At 37.3% G+C, this 18060-nt stretch overlaps 1 protein-coding gene across 2 annotated transcripts in view; it reads right to left on the bottom strand.

The window, feature by feature from the left end:
* The window catches only part of SLIT2 (slit guidance ligand 2), a 407371-nt gene that overhangs the window by 48997 nt on the left and 340314 nt on the right, over positions 1–18060 (bottom strand). For both annotated transcript variants that reach the window (XM_070791218.1, XM_070791219.1), the window contains 3 exons: positions 10122–10246; positions 9885–9982; positions 4922–5061 (listed from right to left, as the gene is read on the bottom strand). In XM_070791218.1, coding sequence (XP_070647319.1) covers positions 4922–5061; positions 9885–9982; positions 10122–10246 — 363 coding nt within the window. The remainder of the gene's footprint in view (positions 1–4921; positions 5062–9884; positions 9983–10121; positions 10247–18060) is intronic.

Genomic DNA, 18060 nt, shown 5'->3' with positions numbered 1-18060 from the left:
CCCAGGACATGCTGATCGCCCTTGTCACTCCAGGACTTCCCTTCCCAGACCCTGATATATTTGGGAAATCATGCAGACCATAAGGGCCAAGGATGTAATATGATCTTTTTATGCTTTAAAAATACTGCCTAGTACACGTGACATTCTATGAGTTTGACGTCATTTAAAAAAAAAAAAAAAACTTCTTGGGCTTCGTAATTTTTATCTCATAAAATGTTTTAACCAATGTATACACCTCAGTATTTTTCATGTTTCAAATTACTGAAGATATTAATTTAAAATTATGGGAAAATTCTCACTATTTAACATTTTTTCTACCTACAGTCTACCTATTGCACTAACTGACTTACATTTTTCATGATAAAAACAATACATTTGGAAGGTCTTTAAAAAAGGAAAAGCATATAGACAAGAAGAAACTAGAAAGCATTAGTCTTTCTTTTTTGCCACTTCTTCTGCCCACTCAGAAAGCTTCTTTTGCAGCCTTCTGAAAATTGGTAAAGTGCATTTCAGACACCCTTTTGTAAGTGTTTGGTATAGCTATCCACATATCAAGGATATGAATGACTGATTTGACATATTCATATCAGATTTCATTTTAGTCAACATTCCTTTTACCACATACACACCATGAAATCTATATAGCTTTAAAAGAAAAAGGGAAACTGAAATAAAATCATAATAGACTTAAAAGGCAACTAACCTTTTTCCACCTCATTCAGATTAGCAGCTGGCAGCAACAAAGACAGAAGAGACAAAAGACGTTTTACATCGCAGTACACAGCAGAGCACAGGAAGCCAAAGCACAGCATTAACAACAGAGAAGCCCAGGGTGAGAGAGCAAACTGAAGCAAGGCTCACATTTCTTACCTACAGCCGGGCCAAACGCACAAACAAGGAGCAAATGAGGCAAAAGGCAGACGCCATCACAGGCAGCGAGAGATCTCAGCTAAACCAGGCGACTTAACAACAGGCAGCTTTACTTGTAAGATGTGCACATAATGGTTTGTGTGTGGGCATAGGAGATTTGGAAAACAAAGAGATAATGGAAAAATTAAAATGTTCTGAATTTTTTCTGCAAAATACATTCTAAGTTTTTACATGCCCAACTTGTATGGAAACTTTCACTTACTGAACGTATGCCATTCCCATCAAGCAATATCCATGGTTAAAAAGTGATCAATTTTGTTTCAACTTTGTATATGGTCTTATGAGAAGAAGGTTAATTAAAAACAGTCTCAAAGCAGATACAGGGTTCTGCTTCCTAGGAAACATGCAAAACCACATTTTTCAGTGCAACATCTGAATTCATAGAGCTTATTTAGGAAAAGGTGTCAAGTTTTTCAACATCTCAAGGGTGCCATGTTTCCAATGTTCATTTTTATAACTTTTGAGCTAGTTTAATTTGAGGAATTCTTTGACAATTCACTTTCAAGAAATGCCTTGTTTTTAGAAAGGATATAATAACAGCTTTTAAAAAATGATAAACCGTAAGAAGAAACACAACTCTCAAGCTAATACTGAAATCCTGGAATGGATTTTTAATTATTGTTTAGCCACTTCAGAGTCTTACTTAATCCTTAACAGTCATTTTAATTTAGAGTCACGGTGAATTAAAGCTTTCCAAAGATTAATCTTGTCTAAAGAATCCTAGCAATCAACAGTCATATGCTCTACATTGGATAGATGATGGATCAAATTAGGTAGAAAAGAATGGTTTGGAGGACTTGGGTGGGGAAGGGAGAGTAAGGGTTACATAACAGACAATACTGACTCTTAAAATTTATCCTGTCAATCTCTGAAGTAGGAAAGGACAGAGTTTTGTCCTCTAATAAATCAATAACTATGTACTGTGGTATTTTGGTTACACGGGCTTAAATATATTTAATAAATTTCCCAATGGTGGTTCATTTAATTTGAAAATGGGTAGCCGTGTTTTATAGCCTGCTCATCACATCATGACCTCATTCTGAAACTGCTTTCAGATCTCTGAATTTTCTCTGTTAACAAATCATATCCATTTTGATTCTTGACATGTGTGCTAAATGTAAAAATTTTCACCATAGTAATTTATGAGCTTTCCCTATGAAGTCTTATTTGCTCCTAGTAAAGAGTTCATTTTCTCAGTGAATGCCTCAGAGAGATAGAGTAAAAAAGTCTCCAAGCAGTAAAGCAACTTGCAACTTGAATGATTTTTAAACAATGACAACATTATTATATTCCCTGAGCACAGTAGGGTTTCTGTTCCAAGATCTCAGGCTCATTAATCAGATTCCAAACTTAAATCTCAAACAGTGCAGCCACAATATAAGGAAATGCCTCCTTAACTGCAGACTTGGATGAAGCAGACTTGGATAAAGCTCTGGAGTCCAATTTATACCTTCCTATAATTAAAGGCCACTTATGTGCCACTGATTTCAAAATCTGCAGATGGTTGGTTGATATTTTGTAAATGAGCTCATTTCACATACAGACAAAAATGCTACAGCTAGTAGATGAGATACAAACATTGCCTGGTTTAGGTATCTGCTCCAATGCCAATTCGCAAAACTCTTCACTTCCCACAAAATCCAACCCACAGTTACAGTGATCATAGCTTCATGTTTTGTATGCTATGAACTTTCTATTGAATGCAATATTTTTATTTATTCTTAGCCTGGATTAAGGCAAATTGATATTAGCAATAGATAAGACCAGGAAAAAAAAAAAAAAAACAAAACAGAAGAGTCTCAATTCTTATTAAGCACCAAATAGCTCTTGACTATTTGGCAGGTTCCCACATCATAGCTTTTTGAGATGTCACATTTTGGTTCAAAAGTGTTTGTGCTAAGCTTTGGAGTTGTTTTTTTTTTTTTTTTTTTTTTTGCATATGTTTCAAAGAAAGAGATCTGACAGCAGAGAAATGAAGCTTTGTAATAACTTCTCAGAGGAAGTTGCACTGAACTGAATCACTTTAAGGTGGAGAAAACATTCAAGAGGATCAGGTGTAGGAAGGGAGCCTGGGAAAAGGAAGGAAGAGAAGGTAAAAACAAAGACTCAAAGAAATGGATACAGAATAACATAGCAAACCTAAAGCCAAAGATGGACCCATGGAAACCAGTTCAGAAGAAACTGCTACTTTACGTAAAGCATCATGAAAAAGGCATGTAGGAACCTGAATGCAGTAGTCTTGTCAGGTCCAGATTTTCATTGGGAAGAGAATATAGAAAAAATCCTGGCGTCTGTGCTCAGGAACACATTGGCTAACCAAACCGTGCTTAAAATTCTCAGGTCCAATTTGTCCCCATCAGAGTAGGATAGTTTAAAGAGGCCTCTGACATTAAGGGAATTAAGTTATTTCTATAATGATCAGAACAATGATGGGATAAAATAACTATTCTAAGAAGGTACTAGCTCCAGATTTTAGTGCAAGCACTGGGCTGGCTGTACAAAGCTGGACTCCCCAATCCAATAAAACTCAGAATCTCAGAGTAACTCCAAGGGCTTCAGAATTTGTGCACTCATATGAATGGTAAGTACCTGAGGTGTGACACAAGTAATACTGATACGAATGTCAAAGCTATGTAACACCTAAACTCTCCGGCCACATTAGAATGGGTGCATGTTAGACCGACTCTATCTTTAATTAATATAACACAACAAAGAATTCAAATTCTGGCCACTAAGGAGTCCACGGACTGCTTATATGTAATAGAGCAATTGGTGATACAACATGTTCAAATTTCTACTGGAAACAGTATTATTACATCATATGGCATCAGGTACTTCACTGTTGTGAAAAATAAATCATACATGGAACAGGCAGCTGCAGAATTTCTCAGACAGGCCCAGGATGTCAGAACAAAAACTCATTATTCTATTTAGCATTTTCCCACCAAGAAAAGTACCTCTTAAATTGCAAAGCTTGAGTATGCCATAAAAGCTTAAATTTCAATGCTTTTCTAACGAATCCCTGGGAAAATTAATCATACAGCTGTGCTTCCATTTTTCATGTTTATAGATGTTAACACCTCAGTCATCCAAGGAACTATTTTACCCTCTGATATTCTTAACTATATATATGGAAATAAATATAATTAATGAAAAATACCCAGCCAAATGAAAATGGTAATTCTGAATAGAGTGACAGAATCTACTACTCCATTTATTTCTTACAAATAAAACATGTAACAGTCTCCTTTTCTCTATCAACTTTAAAACTAAATAAAACAAGATTGAAACTATGAAGTTTCTTACCCAGAGCCACAAAAATCAATCAAAACAGATATTCTGACAGAATAAGTAAGTCATAAACTTTATGTTGACTTTACAGCAAATTGGTTTATCCAGGGCAGAAGTTTATCAGCTTGGATAGTCTTATGAGATTTATCACCCTTATTCCTGACATTTTGTATCAAGATATAAAAAAAAGGGGAAAGGGGGATAATGGTCTGATAAGATTATCCAAAGTGATCAATATATATATTCTTGACTGTGACTTAGTTTGAAGGATGAGAGTGCTAAAGGCAAACACTCTCTAATGAAGAAACAAATATAGACATGAAGAATTTCAAATGCTTAATTCTGTTTTGCCCATGTAAAGAAATGCTCCCTTTTCAAATACATATTGGTGGGTTGGTCTGCACAGGAAAAGTGCTTTGCATGAAAATGTCACTCAGTTGTGGGACTGAAAGCTTCAGTATAATAATTTTCTTTGGGCCAGAAAGCGTTACTTTATGAAGATGCCTGTGTTATAACTGAGCTTGCCAGGACTTTTATTTGGTTGGCTGAAACCATCTTTAACTCTGTTATTACATTACATCTAATTTCCAAAACACGAATCAGTTACTGAATAATACAATGGTTTACTACACACATGCAGCATAGCTCCAGCGGCGCTTTCAAATGCAGATTGATGGCATAGCAATTTCCCTTTTCCTACCTGTGTACTCAGGTGGGCAAAGGCATGTGTAGTTATTAATTCCATCGACACATGTAGAGTTATTTTCACAGTCATTATCTTCACAGTCATCAACATTGATTTCACAATTTTCTCCTTCAAATCCATCAGCACAAATACACCTGAACACCAGGGGAAGAAAACATAAAAGACATCTTCCTGCATTTCAAACCATATGGTCTAAATATTGAAAAAACTAAATATACTCACCAGTTACAGAGCTTTTAACAACAGGTAATTGATTTTTAAAATGTTTTTAAATGACATGGTACAAGCATCAATTTAAATGACATGGTACAAGCATCAATTTAAGGGACTATCCCCCAAATCAGAAACAATTTGAGAAAGAAAATTTATGCTGGCTACAAGAACTTGCTATGGCAAATAGCCCCCTGGTCCTATAAGTCAGTAAATCCAATACATTCGCAGGTCTAAAACATGAGCAAAGTTTACAGCCTTAGATATCTTAATCTTAAATTGTACTCTAATAAAATAACTCATGCTTCTTTGCTCATAAATAAGGAGGAATGATTATGACTTTTTAAAAATTACAACTTTCTACCCTACCTGTAATGTTCTTGATGTCTCAAAGCAAAAAAGAAACCTGTCTCAAAGCAAAGACTAAAACTTTGTCTTTTTTGTTATTGTAAAATGTGAATATTCTCTTTAAACCTTGACAAATACAATTTTTCCCCCACTGGCATGAAACACTGTACCTTTAATCTTGCTAGGTATCAGAATAATCTACGGGTAAAGTTTTGATGAAAAAGAGACAACTTCATAACAGAATGTAGAAATGAAGCATATGTATTATTAAGTGAAAGTCAGTCGTATACGACTCTTTGCGACCCTGTGGACTATAGAGTCCATGGAATTCTCCAAGCCAGAATGCTGGAGTGAGTAGTCGTTCCCTTCTCCAGGGGATCTTCCCAACCCAGGGATCGAACTCAGGTCTCCCGCATTGCAGGCAGATTCTTTACCAGCTGAGCAACCAGGGAAGCCAACATTGTATTATAAAAAGTGATATTTCTAACAAGCTTTAGTAGTAGATTAGCATTCTTATGTGAAATCATTAGTGTCATTATAAGAACTCTGTTTCATGATTCATGAAGTAGATCTGAAGTAACTGTACTGTAAGATTAAACAACTCCAGATTAAAAATGTTCACAGCATGTCTGTCTACTCATATTGTGACTTGGAAATGAATCATTAATTTCCTATTTCAGTGGGATCTACATCTTATCATTACACATTGTCTGTTTTAAAGGAACACACAATATGCAACAGATGAATATATGCCTTGCAGTAGGGCACTACGTGGCTATTAATTAGCACAATAGAGCTACTACCTTGTCTTGACCTAATTTGACTTGATTAATATAACGTACACATGTGTTTTTAAATTGCTTGGTTTTGTAGCATCCTAATCTGAGAACGGGACTTCCCAGGTGGCTCTAGTGGTCAAGAACCCATATGTCAATGCAAGAGATGCGGCTTTGATCCCTATGTAGGGAAGATCCTCTGGAGAAGGGAATGGCTACACACTCTAGTATTTTGCCCTGGAGAATTTCATCAAGAGAAGCCTGTCAGGCTACTATCCATAGGGTTGCAGAGTCGGACATGACTGAAGTGACTTAGTACACATGATCTGAGAATACTTCAATGTCTATTTTTCAGTTCAGTTCAGTCACTCAGTCATGTCCGGCTGTTTCCAACCCCATGGACTGCAGCATGTCAGGCTTCCCTGTCCATCACCAACTCCCGGAGTTTTCTCAAACTCATGTCCACCGAGTCGGTGATACCATCCAAACATCTCATCCTCTGTCGTCCCCTTCTCCTCCTCCCATTAATCTTGCCCAGCATCAGGGTCTTTTCAAATGAGTCCATTCTTTGCATCAGGTGGTCAAAGTACTGGGGTTTCAGCTTCAGCATCAGTCCTTCCAATGAATATTCAGGACTGATATCCTTTAGGATGGACTGGTTGGATGTTCTTGCAGTCCAAGGGACTCTCAAGAGTCTTCTCCAACACTATAGTTCAAAATAAACAATTCCTTGGAGCTCAGCTTTCTTTATAGTCCAACTCTCACATCTATACATGACTACTGGAAAAACCATAAGCTTTGACTAGACAGATCTTTGTTGGCAAAGTAATGTCTCTGCTTTTTAACATGCTGTCTAGGCTGCTCATAGCTTTTCTTCCAAGGAGTAGGCGTCCTTTAATTTCATGGCTGGAGTCACCATCTGCAGTGATTTTGGAGCCCCAAAATATAAAGTCTCTCACTGTTTCCATCATTTCCCCATCTATTTGCCATGCAGTGATGGGACTGGATGCCATGATCTTAGTTTTCTGAATGTTGAGTTTTAAGCCAACTTTTTCACTCACCTCTTTCACTTTCATCAAGAGGCTCTTTAGTTCTTCTTCACTTTCTGTCATTTGTGTGTCTGAAGTTATTGATATTTCTACTGGCAATTTTGATTCCAACTTGTGCTGAATCCAGCCTGGCACTTTGAATGATGTACTTTGCATACAGTTAAATAAGCAGGGTGACAATATACAGCCTTGATGTACTCCTTTCCTGATTTGGAACCAGTCTCTTGTTCTATGCTCGGTTCTAACTGTTGCTTCTTGACCTGAATACAGATTTCTCAGGAGGCAGGTAAGGAAGTCTGCTATTCCCATCTCTTGAAGAATTTTCCACAGAATGTTGTAATCCACACAGTCAAAAGGTTTGGCATAGTCAATAAAGCAGAAATAGATGTTTTTCTGGAACTCTCTTGATTTTTCGATGATCCAACGGATGTTGGCAATTTGATCTCTGGTTCCTCTGCCTTTTCTAAATCCAGCTTGAACATCTGGGAGTTCACAGTTCATGTTTTGTTGAAGACTGGCTTGGAGAATTTTGAACATTACTTTGCTAGCGTGTGAGATGAATTGCAACTGTGTGGTAGTCTGAATATTCTTTGACATTGCTTCTTTGGGACTGGAATGAAAACTGGCCTTTTCCAGTCCTGTGGCCACTGCTGAATTTTCCAAATTTGCTGGCATATTGAGTGTAAAACTTTCACGGCATCATCTTTTAGGATTTGAAATTGCTCAACTGGAATTCCATCATCTCCACTAGCTTTGTTCGTCATGGTGCTTCCTAAGGCCCACCTGACTTCACATTCCAGAATGTCTGGCTCTAGGTGTATGATCACACCATCATGGTTATCTGGGTCAATAAGATCTTTTTTGTACAGTTCTTCTGTGTATTCGTGCCACCTCTTCTTAATATCTTCGGCTTCTTTTAGGTCCATACCATTTCTGTCCTCTATTGTGCCCATCTTTGCATGAAATATTCCCTTGGTATCTCTAATCTTCTTGAAGAGATCTCTAGTCTTTCCCATTCTATTGTTTTCCTCTATTTCTTTGCATTGATCACTGAGGAAGGCTTTCTTATCTTTCCTTGCTATTCTTTGGAACTCTGCACTGCAATGGGTATATCTTTCCTTTTCTCCTCTGTCTTTCACTTCTCTTCTTTTCTCAGCTATTTGTAAAGCTTCCTCAGACAACCGTTTCATCTTTTTGCATTTCTTTTTCTTGGGGATGATCTTGATCACTGCCTCCTATACAATGCCACAAACTTCCATCCATAGTTTTTCACGCACTCTGTCTATCCGATATAATCCCTTGAATCTATTTGTCACTTCCACTGTATAGTCGTAAGGGATATGATTTAGGTCATACCTGAAATGTCCAGTGGTTTCCCCTACTTTCTTTAAGTCTGAATTTGGCAATAAGGAGTTCATGATCTGAGCCGCAGTCAGCTCCCGGTCTTGTTTTTGCTGCCTGTATAGAGCTTCTCTATCTTTGGCTGCAAAGAATATAATCAATCTGATCTGAGTTGACCATCTGGTGATGTCCATGTGTAGAGTCTTCTCTTGCATTGTTGGAAGAGGGTGTTTGCTATGACCAGTGCATTGTTGGCAAAATCTGTTAGCTGTTGCCCTGCTTCATTTTGTACTCCAAGGCCAAATTTGCCTGTTATTCCAGGTATCTCTTTACTTCCTACTTTTGCATTCCAGTCCCCAATAATGAACATAACATCTTTTTTTGGGTGTTTGTTCAAGAAGGTCTTGTAGGTCTTCATACAACCATTCAACTTCAGCTTCTTCAGCATTACTGGTTGGGGCACAGACTTGGATTACTGTGATATTGAATGGTTTGCCTTGGAAACGAACAGAGATCATTCTGATGTTTTTGAGATTACATCCAGGAACTGCATTTTGGGCTCTTTTGCTGACTATGAGGGCTACTCCATTTCTTCTAAGGGATTCTTGCCCACAGTAGTAGATATAATTGTCATCTGAGTTAAATCCACCCATTCCAGTCATTTTATTTCACTGATTGCTAAAATGTCAATGTTCACTCTTGCCATCTCCTGTCTGACCACTTCCAATTTACTTTGATTCATGGACCTAACATTCCAGGTTCCTATGCAATATTACTCTTTCCAGCATCAGACTTTACTTCCATCACCAGTCACATCCACCACTGGGCATTGTTTTTGCTTTGCCTGTGTCTCTTCATTCTTTCTGGAGTTATTTCTCCACACTTCTCCAGTAGCATGTTGAGCACCTACTGACCTGGGGAGTTCACCTTTCAGCGTCCTATCTTTTTGCATTTTCACACTGTTCCTGGTTTCTCAAGGCAAGAATATTGAATTGGTTTGCCATTCCCTTCTCCAGTGAACCACGTTTTGTCAGAACTCTCCACCATGACCCTGTTTTTAATACTGAAATATCTCGAATATCTATGAGAGGGACTAATATATATCTTCCTTGTGAACTGAATTTCTAGTATTCTTTTTAAAATAAAGCCCTTGGATTTAAAAATAAAAAAAAAATCATGTTTTCTTATTCTTGTTTTGATCCTTCAGACACAGATCATAGACTAATGGCCTACCAGAATCCATCTTTTTCTCCTTCTTTTAAGTGGCAAGTTCCTCCATGTTTACATGGGTTGCTGATGCACGCATGAATTGGAACATCACAATCCTGCCCCTGGAGAAGAAATGGTCAAGTTAAGTTGCGTGCAAATAAAATAGTTCTCAGCACATAAAGAAATCACAACTGAATAATAAATACCCATCAGGGGGAACTACTTTTTCAGATCTTGGTTCCCACAACAGCTTCTACTTACCTTGAAACCATATGGACAGGTGCAGCGATAAAAGTCAACTGGGTCATTGTTACAGGTGCCATCATTTTTACATGGATTTGATAAGCAGGGATTACATTTAGCTAGAATATTGACATCCACAGGACCTAAAAAGTGATTGAAAAATATGAGAAGAGGATGCTTTCAGTTTCCAGTTCACTGAAAACTATTTCAGTGCCTTAATGTACCAGTAAATTTTGTATAAGATTATACAATAATAATTTTATACAAAATTATTATAAAGTAATAATTTATCTTCCATGATAAAAATTATGGAAGTCAGCACCATCATATCATCTTTAAGAACAAAACAGGAAGCCGCCTCATTGAGAGACAATGGTAAGAATCTCAGATGTTGAGGGGGACTCTAGGTTGTGCACTTAGGTGGTTAGGATCTGACATTTGCAATACCAATGTCAAAGGGTCAATCTCCTCATTAGCTGAACAGCTTATGTGGATGCTTTCATGGCCAGTGCTTGCAACTCCGCTACTCATCAGCTGCACGGAAAGGTACACCATGGATCCCAAAGCAGCATGCATGTGTGCCCATGTGTGTGCTGGGGGATGGGGACAAGTTTAATGAATAAGTAGAAATTCACTAGTGTAATTAAAAATGCAACAGTATGTACCTGTCCTGCTAATAGTAGTTCAGGACTGTTATTTTCCTGCAGGAGATACAAAACAGTGCCACTTTTAAAATAAACCAAAAATGAAACCTCCATTATATTCTTGCTCATGTCCCTTTAGTTTTGTTAGCATATTGGCACGTGACAGTTAAGATTTCTGTATCTTTCTTCACTGCGAAGAAAAAACCACTGAAGAGGTCACTACTTGCAATCTCTCCTCTTGGGGTACAAATTAAAAAGCTCATAATCTATGAAAGTTCTAGATTAAATGGAGGTTGAATTGAAGTTACTTTCCGTTGGTTGCACATATTTGTTCTGTAAGTGGCTAACAATGTAGATAGCGTACTGCCCTCAATAAAATTGCATTCTGTTGACGATCATTTTCACACCATTTGTGAAAGCTCACTAGACTGCCTTTTGGAAACTGTCTGATGAGGACACTCTGGTGGAGTGCCATTTTTATATTTAAAATACAAATATTGTGTAACATAAACTATACTTTTGCTTTTACCATCAATCTCTGTAGTTCTTTATCCTCATTGGAACAAACAGTCATAATTCTAAGTGATGTTTCAGCACATAATTTCTAGCAAAGTTATCTGAGCCCTCTCCACTCCCTTCCTATCACTGCTGTAACCTTCCAAGGTACCTCCCCCCAAAAAGCCGTATGACTTCTGCTGGTATAAACTTTCTTTAGTCACATTTTTCTACAGAGGTTTTATACTGGTAAGCTGTTGGTCTCCTTACAGAAACTCATATGAAAGAAAATGTGAATTAACATCACAGCCATTAAAACTATTCATATCTAAACCTTAACCTAAAAAATACACATTCATATTGTGGTTTTGGAGTACAATTCCAAAAGGTAGTGTTCTATATTCTTCAGGTTTTCTATTAACAAACACCTGAAATTTATTTAGACACAGTTTCCTGTTTTTTTTTTTTTTTTTAACCTGTTTGGGAATAACTGACAGTCCTGGGAGGACTGTGCTAATGGAACGGGGTGGTGTTTGAGCCGGGTGATACCTCTCATTAGGGGAGGTCTTGCCAGTGTCCCCTCTTCTTTTTCTTGGTACCAGAATAACTAACACAGTTTTTGTATCAAATTACAGTCATACTGAGTGAAGTTAAGTCAGATAAAGACAAATATATGATATCACTAATATGTGGGATCTAAAAAAATGGTACAAATAAACTTATTCACAAAACAGAAATAGTCACAGATGTATTAAACAATCCTATGGTTACCAGAGGGAATGGAGGGAGAGGGATAAATTGGGAGGTTGGGATAGACATACACAGTATTAGATATAAAACAGATGACTATTAAGGACCTAGTGTATAGCACAGGGAACTATACTCAATACTCTACATGATCTCTATGTGGAAAGAATATAAAAAGTGTGTGTATATGTATATGTGTACCTGATTCGCTTTGCTGTACACCTGAGACTAACACAACATTGTAAATCAACTATATTCCAATAGACATTATTTTAAAATTACAGTTGAGAAATTCCTGGAATTAATACCAAACTGAGCATAACAGAAACTTAATTTCTCACACTCCAAATGTATTTATCAAATGAATTTAGCTACTCAGCACATTGAAGAAGTGAACGGTGGAAGTTAGAGCAGTAAGTTAATGTCACACACCACAGTAAATGACTGTGTGTTCGCTAAAATGATCACACTTAGAATCATCACTAGGAAAGGAAATATATAAATGGTAATGGATCCCTGAGCTGAGCTAGAAGAAAGAAGAATCTTGGAACAAAGGCGTAGGATGAAGCAGCTAAGAATATACATCAGCAAAACCTCAAGTCAGCAAATGCAAGGACTGTAAACATTCATCTGGCCACTTCCCAAGACCTTAAGGAAAACTGTCTTTAGTCTATGTCTGTGCTTTCAACCTTGAAAGGCTGTGGTCTGAATGGAGGGATTCGGGGTTGGCAGCTTCTAAGTTTATTCTGTGGAATGTGACATTTTTCAAAAATTATGTTTGATTATTTAGATGAGAAGCCAGAGATTGTTTAAGGAAAAAAAAACTGGGTATGTTTTTAAGAAGTATTTTAGTAGAGTATGCAGATGATAAAACTGCCAGGCTGAAGGAAAAAAAAAAAAGATCCTGCATGCTGCAACTAAGATCTGGCATGGTCAAACATTTAAAAAATAAAAGAGAAAAAAAAATTCCAAGCTGAAGTAGTCTCTGCCCTGATTTTAGCACAGTCAAGATTTATTTAATAAATATCTACAGGGCGATATCAGATTAATCAGCACTATCTAATTTCTCCACTTTTTTCCAGGACCAGGTTTGGCTTTTAATAAAGCAAATCTGCTCAACTATTTTCAGTATCTGCAATTTCTTGTGGGTGTGGGAAAGGAGATGTGTTGCTTTCTGACAAATTCGGCCTAGCTACAAGAATCAGCACAGCAAGCTTCCCCATGTGCACAGGCTTTCCTTGATGATTTCCTTAACCACAAATGGTTTTGGTTTTGGTGGCATCAGAATTAGGAACATATTCTTCAGCTTGGTAAAGTTGATTACTATGGCAACCATTCTATTTGCTTCTTTTTTCAAATCTCTCTTTTAAAATCAACTCTTCAAAGATAATTTCTTATTTACAGCACTTGAGTTGGAGAGAAAGCTAATTAAAAAGATGTTTGTGAATTATAGCATTTCCAAATAGCAGCATCCTCTTATATGTTCAAATGTCTTAAAATGATATGATTTCTCTTCCTATTTTATTTAAATTACAATTCCACCTAACTAAATGTTCTTCTTATAATGTGATTTTTACATCCACCTAGTTTATCTAAGTCCACTTATTTTTATATTCTAACCTCTTGGAACTATATCCCTTGGACATACAAGTCAAACAGTGGAAGTATTGCCTCGTATGTAAAGTCAGATGCATTTCAAAGAGAACTCAAGAAAAAAGTAGAGGATACTTAACACCGGGAATACCTAACAAGCAGTTCAGTAATAGAGACATCTATGGATCAACTACTGAATACAGCTGTAAGAGAATGTGGAAAATGGGAAGGCATGTTTTGTAATATATGTTTTAAGTTTCTGCAAGGCAGGAGTTCACTAGGTGAATGGAAATATGAATCGGAAGTTCATAAGAAAAGTCATGGCTAGATACTTGAAGCTATGGGACTGAAATTAATCATCAGAGCTGAGGAGAGAAGTCCACTGTGTCAATAGTAAAGAGTGGGTAAGAAAAAGAAGTCAGCAAAGGAATGAAGAGACAACAGGAATGTACAAGCAGCAGCAGTGGCCACCACTGTGCACGATGAAAAGAGGGCAAATCAAGAAGCTAAAAAGAAGCTACTAAAATGGGCAAGAGGGAGCCCATTGGTATCCCTATAGTTTCAAGGAAGGGGTAGTTCAGTTCAGTCAGTCGTGTCCAACTCTTTGAGACATCATGAATTGCAATACGCCAGGCCTCCCTGTCCATCAGCAACTCCCAGAGTTCACTCAAACTCAAGTCCATCGAGTCAGTGATGCCATCCAGCCATCTCATTCTCTGTTGTCCCCTTCTCCTCCTGCCCCCAATCCCTCCCAGCATCAGAGTCTTTTCCAATGAGTCAACTCTTCGCATGAGGTGGCCAAAGAACTGGAGTTTCAGCTTTAGCATCATTCCTTCCAAAGAACACCCAGGACTGATCTCCTTTAGAATGGACTGGTTGGATCTCCTTGCAGTCCAAGGGACTCTCAAGAGTCTTCTCCAACATCACAGTTCAAAAGCATCAATTCTTCGGCGCTCAGCTTTCTTCACAGTCCAACTCTCACATCCATACATGACTACTGGAAAAACCATAGCTTTGACTGGACAGACCTTTGTCGGCAAAGTAATGTCTCTGCTTTTGAATAAGCTATCTAGGTTGGTCACAACTTTCCTTCCAAGGGGTAGAGATGGTCCCTAAATGACAGGGGGTTAAAATCCTACAAATGTGCATTATATAAATGGTTAAACAAAAACACAAAGATGGGTATTACACCTCTGGGATCCCTGGGCTTGGACATTTGCTACAATCACATATGAACTTAGGCCAGAAAATTAAGTTCTTAAATCACACTCAAGTGAAAAAGGGCAATAATTATTTTATGGAGTTACTGTATCAGAGATAATATGGATATACAACATTTAAGAACAGAATACAAATAATTGGTTCTCATCTCCTATTAAAATAAATGTCTGTTAAAATTTCCCCAGTGTTCGAAGTTTTTAAAAAAAGTATAATAAAAAATAGCCTTTGTTTTTTAAAGACAGTGCTTTTGGCAAATAACGATGTACAAACCTGAATATTTTTTTTTAGCCAGTGAGAAAATCATAGCCCCCTACAGCTATGGTTATTTCAAATTTATAACTATGTGGTAGTGATACTAAATTTGAAGAGAATTTGATATGGTTTTAAATTCTACTTCAAAACTGATGTATTAAAATTTTCATTACTTCTAGTTGGGTTAAATTATTTAATCCCCTTCATACTTTAAATAAATAAGGTCAATATTAATTAACAGTTTTGAGACACAAAATAAGACTTTGAGCTTGTTAAGAATATCCCCTCTCACACACCCTCCAACAAAGGATATTGATTCACTGGGGAAAAAAAAACCTGACAACATTACAATTTTATTACTGAGAGATGTGAAAGTTTTTCCTAGAAATTCCAGAACCTAGAGGATTCTTAACTTGTAAAATTAGCAGAAGACAGCAAGCACGTGGTGGTGGAATGTTGGTCATTCTGGGATACGAAACGGTCCCAGGTTTCCTGACCCTTAACTGATCTTCACAGATAAGTAATGAGATATGTTGAGCATCAGTTCCTCGCCTCTTAATCTGGGTTCCTGGCTACCAGACACCTGCCCATAGGAGCTGCTTCCCCTGATTTATGTTCCATTCTTGTTCTACCTGACACACTATACCAGTCTCCTGTTCCCCTGATGGACTGAGTGGTACTGGTTGTTGCTGTTCAGTTGCCCGGTTGTGTCTGACTCTTTGCGACCCTATGGACTGCAGCACATCAGGCTTGCCTGGCCCTCACCATGTCCCAGAGTTTGTCCGAGTTCATGTTCATTGCATCCGTGATGCCGTCCAGCCATCTCATCCTCTGGCATTCTCTTCTCCTTCTACCCTCAAGCTTTCCCAGCATCAGGGACTTTTCCAGTGAGTTGTTTGTGCTCATCAGATGACCAAAACACTGGAGCTTCAGCTTCAGCATCAGTTCTTCCAGTGAATATTCAGGGTTGATTTCTCTTAAGATTGACTTGTTTGATCTCCTTGCTGTCCAAGGGACTTTTAGGAGTCTTCTCCAGTACCACAGTTCAAAGGCATCAATTCTTTGGTGTTCTGCCTTCTTTATGGTCCAGCTCTCACAATCGTACATGACCACTGGGAAGACCACAGCCTTGACCATATGGACCTTTGTTGGCAGAGGAATGTCTCTGCTTTTCGACACACTGTGTAGGCTTGTCATAGCTTTCCTGCCATCAGAAGAAGCAATCGTCTTCTGATTTCATGGCTGCAATCATTGTCCACAGTGATTATGGAGCCCAAGAAGAGGAAATCTGTGGTATTGGTTACATTTCCACAACTGTTTGGTTTGGATATACATTATTAACATTGTATATATGTTTCTACCACCAAACTTCCATATTGTTTTGTAATTATCCCTTAAAATGTATCTATTGGTAGAATATAAGCTCCATGAAGGCTAGAGATTTTCTGTCCTATTTATTATTGTACTCTTAATATCTTGGGACCACTCCTGTTGTATAATAGGAACTCACACAGTACTTGTTGAATGAAAGAAGCAGTACACCACTTGTTTACATTAGACTGTTCATTCTGTTTGGTGGCTTCCCAGGTGGCGCTGGTCGTAAAGAATCCGCCTGCACTGCAGGAGACAGAAGAGAAGCAGGTTTGATCCCTGGGTTGGGAACATTCCCTGGAGGAGGAAATGGCAACCCACTCTAGTATTCTTACCTGGAGAATTCCATGGACAGAGCAGCCTGGTGAGCTACAGTCCATGGGGTCGCAAAGAGTTGGACACTACTGAAGCGATTTATCATCACATGGTTCACTCTTAGCACATTTAAGTGTTTAATAAATGTCAAATTAAAAATGAACAATTTAGTTGTCTATATAGCTAAAGCTTCCTGAACCAAGAACAATAAAGGGACTATTAGAAATTAACAGTATTCTACATTCCACGCTGGTGTTTTCAATGAAAACCTGGAAAGGGCAAAATCTCCATTTTCTCCTTGAGCACTCTAATTTCATCTGATATTTAAAAGATGAAAACAGGACACCTAGGTTATAACAACAAATCATGATCATCTGCTTCCCACTCAAGAATGTCCTAATCTGGGTATTAATTAAATATACTCTGATAATATATTTCATGCAATTCATTTATTTCTGTTGTGCACTAAAACTATAATATTATACCACAAAGAAAATACTCTGCAAATGTAAGATAAAAATGGTATTGCGAGAATTGATTTCTCACAATAATAATACAGTGTTTTCTAGCAGAGAAAACATTTAAATTCTATTTAAATATAGCTATGTAAACATGTTTGCAAATAAAGAATATTCATCTTCCTGCTGAAATCTGAAATTACATATTTACAAACTTTAATATTAGGAATATGTACTTCCATGACTTTCATGAATAAATAAAACATATTAAACTGGTATAACTATGGCAAAAGTTAAAATAAAATATAAAAAACCAAAATTATAAAATATTTAAAGCAGCATTATTTTATTACTTTCAAGCTCATAAAGCATGTAAGCTCAAAAACATAGTACTCAGTAGATTTCCCAGAGTTAATTATTTTAATGAATGGATTAGAATACTGTGCCCCTTACCAATCCAATTAGTAAAGTAAATATTTCTAGCAAAGCACGTGAGACTGGTTCACAATATTTTGACAAATACTGGACAATGTTGGCAAAGAACATTATGAGTTTCAATGTTTGCTATCTTTCTAAAATTATGTTATAGAAGAACCCAGTAAATCTAAAAGCTTGTTAAATGCAGTTACACTATATTTATTGAGTTTTGAATGTTTATGCTTCTTGCATAGACATAATACTTATGCAGTTTAAGGTATACCCTGAAATGTGTGTGATGTGTTACTTTGATAACTCAGTGACTAGTAAACTAAACTGCCACAGTTCCAACATTTTCCTATATCACAGCTGGGCTCCTGCAGTTCCTCCAACCTGTCCTTACACTTGCCTGCTGTTCAAGCAACTGGCCTACACATTCCTGCA

This window comes from Bos indicus, chromosome 6 (genome assembly GCF_029378745.1).
Source record: "Bos indicus isolate NIAB-ARS_2022 breed Sahiwal x Tharparkar chromosome 6, NIAB-ARS_B.indTharparkar_mat_pri_1.0, whole genome shotgun sequence".
Lineage (NCBI taxonomy): Eukaryota > Metazoa > Chordata > Mammalia > Artiodactyla > Bovidae > Bos > Bos indicus.
The sequence above is the reverse complement of the archived record's forward strand: the minus strand, read 5'-3'. Positions and strand labels throughout refer to the sequence as shown.